General features: G+C 29.9%; 3 protein-coding genes across 3 annotated transcripts; 1 reads left to right on the plus strand and 2 right to left on the minus strand.

Moving 5' to 3' along the window:
- Nucleotides 1-75: 75 nt before the first annotated feature.
- LOC103579366 (histone chaperone asf1) lies at nucleotides 76-1,261 on the plus strand. The gene is made up of 4 exons (XM_008560732.3): nucleotides 76-240; nucleotides 323-484; nucleotides 565-680; nucleotides 783-1,261. Exons 2-4 carry the CDS (start codon nucleotides 376-378, stop codon nucleotides 1,164-1,166), a joined length of 609 nt encoding a protein of 202 aa, XP_008558954.1. The 5' UTR covers nucleotides 76-240; nucleotides 323-375; the 3' UTR covers nucleotides 1,167-1,261.
- Nucleotides 1,262-1,977: 716 nt separating this feature from the next.
- On the minus strand, nucleotides 1,978-4,040 carry LOC103579365 (cell cycle control protein 50A). Its single transcript, XM_008560730.3, has 4 exons — nucleotides 3,813-4,040; nucleotides 2,903-3,721; nucleotides 2,623-2,788; nucleotides 1,978-2,552 (listed from the first exon to the last, which is right to left on the minus strand). Exons 1-4 carry the CDS (start codon nucleotides 3,865-3,867, stop codon nucleotides 2,507-2,509), a joined length of 1,086 nt encoding a protein of 361 aa, XP_008558952.1. The 5' UTR covers nucleotides 3,868-4,040; the 3' UTR covers nucleotides 1,978-2,506.
- Nucleotides 4,041-4,877: 837 nt separating this feature from the next.
- LOC103579364 (peptidyl-prolyl cis-trans isomerase 5) lies at nucleotides 4,878-6,643 on the minus strand. The gene is made up of 4 exons (XM_008560728.2): nucleotides 6,448-6,643; nucleotides 6,170-6,377; nucleotides 5,123-5,307; nucleotides 4,878-5,035 (listed from the first exon to the last, which is right to left on the minus strand). Exons 1-4 carry the CDS (start codon nucleotides 6,544-6,546, stop codon nucleotides 4,898-4,900), a joined length of 630 nt encoding a protein of 209 aa, XP_008558950.1. The 5' UTR covers nucleotides 6,547-6,643; the 3' UTR covers nucleotides 4,878-4,897.

Genomic DNA, 6,643 nt, shown 5'->3' on the forward strand with positions numbered 1-6,643 from the left:
CGAAGTGTTGGTACTGGTGGTAATTATTTAATATGATGGTGATCATCTTGAGCTGGATGATTTTATGGAATAATATTTTGCCGCCATCGTGGAGGCAGATAAGCCGTTGACCCGCCAAACCTCGTCGTCAACAGCTCAAAAGATCCGTTTACACCAGCGTGTTCATAACCAATTTTTTTGCGATCGCTTTGTACTGATAATCCTGCCTGCTAATTGATATTATTTTGACCAGCAGCTTGGGTTTGTGATTTTTATTTAAAAAAACACTTTATTGTGATAGAAATATATTTTTTTTGTGATAAATAATTAATTGCGGGTCTAGATCTACTGATTTTTAGTGATTTACATTATTGGTGATTGTTCGGAGATCGTGAAATGGCTAAAGTACAATTGGCAAACGTTGCTGTGCTTGATAATCCGTCACCATTTCTCAATCCGTTTCAATTTGAAGTTACTTTTGAGTGCATAGAAGAATTACAAGAAGGTAAAATATATTTTTGTTAAATTAAAATAAGTCGTCTAGATATTTTATGATTTAATTAATTAATTATACTTTTTTTTTAGATCTAGAATGGAAGATGATTTACGTTGGCAGCGCTGAGTCTGAAGAGTTTGATCAAGTTCTTGATACTATTTACGTTGGACCCATTCCTGAAGGCAGACACATGTTTGTTTTTCAAGTAAGTTTGTTTAAATAAATTATTCAAGAGGTTAGGAAGTAGTGGGAAATTTTCTGTGGAGGCATAATAAATTTTTGTGGTAAAAATAAATTTTTTTGTCAGGCTGATCCACCAGATGTGAGCAGAATTCCAGTCAATGACGCATTGGGAGTCACTGTCGTCCTCCTTACCTGCTCGTATAGAGGCCACGAATTTGTACGTGTTGGTTATTTTATAAATAACGAGTACACGGACCCGGAACTCAGGGAAAATCCACCAGCGCAGCCACAATTTGATAAAGTACAGCGCAATATACTGGGGGACAAGCCGCGAGTTACGAGATTTAAAATAAACTGGGATGATGGTGTTGGGCCTGCAGACACGGCTGAGAATCCAGCCAATGATTCGATGGATCCGTCTCAAGATATGGAAGACAGTACTCAGGAAGAAGCTCCAACGGCTCTGAGTTTCACTGAAAACACACAGAGTAGTATGGAAGTCATGTGAAAGTATGTTTGTCGTATTAGAATATTTATAGATATAATTATAATTATGATTATTAAGGATAGATAACAAAATATAAAGGATTATTTTGATAATTACTTTCAGTTAATTTTTTTTCGTGTGTAAATTTAATTATTCTATTCCTTTTGTTTTTTCTTTTAAACCCGTAACAAAAAATTATGAAAGCATATGTCTGGATAATTTTTAAATTACTAAGCGCCAAACTTTTTTTGATTCTATAAAAATTAATGGATTCTTTTTTTTTCAAAATTTAGTTTGTGCCAATAAAAATTTGAATTTTTAAGTGAAGATTACTCCATTATTGATTAAGAATAAATTACATAAGCATTAGTCTGTTTAATTTTTAAATTTAAAACAGCGCGAAACTTTTTTTGAATCTTGTAAGAATTATTAGATTCTGTTTTTTTTCTCAAAAATTTGTTAATGAAAAATTTACATTTCATGTAATAAAAATTTTAATTTTTGAGTAAAAATTACTCCATAAATAATTTTTCTTTAAAATTGCAAAAAAAATTGGTCTGTATAATTTTTAAATTCAAAACAGCGCGAAACTTTTTTTGAATCTTTAAAAAATTATTAGAGTATTTTTTTCTTAAAATTTTTGTTTACGAAAAATTTAAACTTTTATGTAATAAAAATTCGAATTTTAACAATTTTTTCTTTAAAAAAATTTAACAGCCGATTGCTTTTGAATTCTTGAATTTTTTTTTACGGGTCATTTTTTTTATTGTAAATGATTAAGATAAAAATAAAAGTCTAATTAAAGTTACAAACGTTTAAAATAATTATTATTTATTTTCTGTACACTAATAAATAATACACAAGTATTAATTTTTTTTTGCTTTATAATTAAAAATATTTTACTGATTTAAATTTATAAATATAATATTTTATAATTATTATTAAAAATAATAAATAGGTAAATAATGTACGCAATTGTAGTAATTAATCTATAATTACGTGCAAATCGTTGCCTGTACAACGTGTAAATACAATGCGATGTTCAAAGTAAGAAATTATATAAAATTTTCTAAAAAAAAAATTGTACTAATTATTTAATTTAAATGAACTATTACTTAGTTACTGAATTAATTAATTTGTAAGTCATAATTTATAATAAAAAATATACTGATTAGTGATCACTAAAAGCCGTGTGGCAGTTAGTTATTTAAATTGTACATAAACAGTTGACTATAAAATGAAATAAAAAAATCCGTGCACTTGGTAAATTAACAATTGTAATTTAAAGTGCTTAAGTGGTTGTCTTTGACAATAAATAATAAATCAATGGTAGTTTATTTTATTAATTTAATTATACAGCTTCATTGATACGGCGTATGCTGATTGACGTTTATTATTTCATTTGTGCTAAAAAAAGAAGTATGTTAAGAATAGTACTTGCAATTAAAGTACTTGTATTTATATTATTTTTACATACCTTTTAGAACATTTAATATGTATTATTAATAATGCAATACCCAGTACTAAACATACACAGCCTACGACAATATAAGCGATACCTAAAAATGGGTTTTTACCACCGAGAAGTGACGTCGTACTTAAAATCATTTTTTTCTTGCCGTGGAATGATGATACGTAGTAACCTGGAATATTTATTTATTTTTTTATTTATTAAGAAAATTCTCAGATAGTTCCATCCCCGCGACTTTTTAAAAATATGAAATTAATGCTTTAATTATTTAAAATAAAATACTGACTGTAATTAACACGTAGTTGATAATTTCCCTGACGTAAGCCACTTTTGAAGTGTAAATCAGTATGATTAATCCTGCGATACAATTTTCTAAAATTAGGTAACGCCGCAGTTCTCATCCAAACAATCAGATCCTCATTTTGAAAGCCATTATTCGTTGGATCATAAGGATCTAGTTCCCAGACATACTTGGTCCAGTTACGTGGCTTTTCATACCCAGCGAATGCCTGCTCTAGATTACCAGGCGGGTTTTTGAATTTGATATTTTTATCCGAAGGCCAAGCGATACCAGTTTTAATCAGCGGCACACTCATGTTGGTGTCCAGCGAAACGATCCCCAGCTCATCGCTGAACAAAGAATTGGCGATTGCTCCACAAGGTGCAATGGGTTTCTTCTCTCCATTCTCTTCTACGTAAGCAAAAGGTTCACAGTCGCTGTTCACTATCGGACTCAGGGTCCCCAGCAGCTGGAAATCATCTCGCGACTTTACGTACCGCCGATGATTCTGATAGAAGTTGGTCAGTCCATAGTACATGTAGACTTTGCTAGGGAAGTCTGTGTCCAGAGTAAAATTAACGTGACAAACACAATGAGCTTTTGAATTATTCGCTATTATGTCCGAGCATTTAGTGTTATTATTATAGTGGATTGACACACAATTCGTGTAATCAACAACTTTTTCCCTTACGTCATTTGAAAAGTGCAGTAGTCCTATTCCAACAGGAATAAATGCGATTCCTATTACAAAAAATGTTGGGAGAACTGTTCCAGCAGTTAAAATCGGTTGCCAGGCTGGAAGACGTTGCTGTTTGAAGGCACTATCTATTTATAAATAATTTAAAGTGCTTTATTAGATATTGATTGAGGAAATAAATTCAAGGTTAAATTAAATTTATATTTTATTGGTTTTTACCTGAAGGTTTTTTAACTTTTGTTGACACTGGAGTACTTTCTGTTGGACTTGTCATAATAACACTAATTTTTTACAGCCAAATAATTGTTTTATTTATTTATTTATTAATTTTTTTTTTATATTTATGTTAAAGTAATTTTGACAACATGACCTTATCTACTTGTGGAATTTATTTCCATGAATAAATGACATATATGACACATAAATATCTTATCAATTGAGGTGTAGGTTTTCTAGGAATTTCTCTAGATAGTGACTTCTGGGGAATTTTTTTTTTGCTTGCCCATCTGGTGGATAAATTACGAAGTGGAAAAATGGAGGAAGAGAGAGAGAGAGAGAGAGAAAGAGGTACGAGTGTGAATGGTGCAGACAAATTTGAAATTATCAATAAATAAAAGTAAATTTGAAAAAATGGGCATTCAAAAAATTTTTAAATTAATAAGAGTATTTTTTATAAATATTTGCTCTATTTTGAATTTTAAATTTGTCTGTTATATTCACACTCATGAAAAAGTGACAGGTCTTAGCAGAGACCACTAGGATGTCGGAAAAGAACAGAAAAAATTTTATTTTGACTTGAAATCAAATTTTTTTTATATAAATGAGACGTACGGATGTTGGTCTTTAGATTTATAGAAAATTTCTTCTTTTTCCCGCGTAAAAAAAATTATACTGGTTTGCAAAGGTCTAATAATTTTTGGAATATTTTTCAAACAAAAAAAAATTCGATAATTTGTTGAGAATTTTTTTATGCCTGACATCTGGAACTCAAAAAAAACGGAATTCTAACTCTAGCTGTCATCATGACAGAGTTCCTAAATATATATACATAAATATGTAGTTTAATAAAAAATATAGACATTTTTTTTTGTAATTAATTTATTCGTAAAAAAAAATTACTGAAACCCAACTTATTGATACGAAATGCAATTATGAATAATAATTAAGAAATACCAAAAAAAAAATGAAATGTTGCAAAAAAAAAATCATTGTTGCGATACTGAAATCTGAAATTTCTCGTTGATTGATTGATAAACAATCAAAATAGTAATAATATAAAATGTATGAAAATAACATGAATTTATTTAATTGTCTGGAGCATCATCTTTCTCTACGGAAAATGGTTCAGGAACTTCTTCAACGCCACAGTCAGCGATAATGATATCAACTGTGGGTTTATCATTAGCGCCAGTCTTTGTCTTTTCAATTTTTCTCACGACTTTCTATATAAATTATAAATTTTATTATTTAATAAACAATTAGTAATAGCGAGTAGTTAATCAATTTATATGTTTTTTAAATTAACTTACCATTCCTTCGATGACTTTACCGAAAACGACGTGTCTACCATCGAGCCAAGGTGTTTTTTTTGTGGTAATGAAAAATTGTGAGCCATTTGTGTCCTTACCAGCGTTGGCCATCGACAACCATCCGGCTCCGTAGTGAGTTAACTTGAAGTTTTCATCTGCGAAACGGTCCCCGTAAATACTTTTTCCTGTAAACAAAAGTATGATCAATAAATTTGAATATTCCATCACATACAAATTTTTAAACCAATGGTATTTTCGTAAGCTGCTTGAGGGGGGACGCTAGTTTGAGATACAAAAAAAGAAGATATTTCTTTTAAAGTACCTTCGGTATTAAAATTTTTTAAATTTGTGACATTGTTAAGCATCATTCCAAAAATATTCTGATAAATTTTCATAAAAAAATATTGAAAAATAAGCCAATGGTAATGGGGAGAGACGAGTCATCTCAAAAAAATGTATCCATGCCGTAGACTGCCTCATTCGAAATCAAAAAACCAAAAAGATTTCTTTAGTACATAAGTTTATCTTAGATTTGAACGAAGGATTTTTTTTCAATAACTACTTATTTTTTAATTAAACAAAAAGAAGAATTTTTGGCAAAAATCAGAGGTTTTTGATTGCACCTTTACCAAAAATTAAAAAATGAATATTTTGTTTATTCCTTCGTTCAAATCCATCAAACTTATGTACTAAAAAAATCTTCTTGGTTTTATGATTTCAAATAAGGCAGTCATGAGTTATCCTGCCTACGACATGGAGACTTCTTTTGAGGTGACTCGTCTCTCCCCACTACCACTGGCTTATTTTTCAATATTTTTTTATGAAAATTTATCAGAATATTCTTGGAATGATGCTTCATCATGTCACAAATTCTAAGAATTTTAAAAAAGAAGCTACTCTGAAAAAAAATAACAAAAAATGCTCCTTTTTGTATCTCAGATGCCTTTCCCTCTTAACAAACTAGTAAATTTCGTAGGAGAATGACCTGCCAGTAGGATAATGAGGGCAAATAAAAATACCATTTATGTGAAAGTAAAAGTTGTTTACCTCCAGTACCATCTCCTTTAGTAAAGTCACCTCCTTGAATCATGAAATTGTCGATGACCCGATGAAATTTACTTCCTTTGTACCCTTGACCTTGGGGTTTTTTTGCTAATTCGACAAAGTTTGTTACTGTTTTTGGAACTGTATTACCAAAAAGACCTATTTTTATTCTACCGAGATCTTCATCGCCTTTTTTCATGTCAAACCATACCTACAAAATAAACATTTCCAATAAATTAACAATAAATTATTTAAATAATAAAATTTATATATTTACTTACTATCTGAGTTACTTTGGGTCCTTTTCCTGCTTTTTTATCAGCACTAACATTTATCATTAATACTGAAACTCCAACAATAAATAATAATAATGACTTCATTGTGAATCCTAACTAATTATTCGAATGTCACGAATGGCAGTATATAAATGTTGAATGTGAAATAGCGGTTTCGCGTGCGTTTGTCACAAATATCTTG

The sequence above is a fragment of the Microplitis demolitor genome, chromosome 5, assembly GCF_026212275.2.
Source record: "Microplitis demolitor isolate Queensland-Clemson2020A chromosome 5, iyMicDemo2.1a, whole genome shotgun sequence".
NCBI lineage: Eukaryota > Metazoa > Arthropoda > Insecta > Hymenoptera > Braconidae > Microplitis > Microplitis demolitor.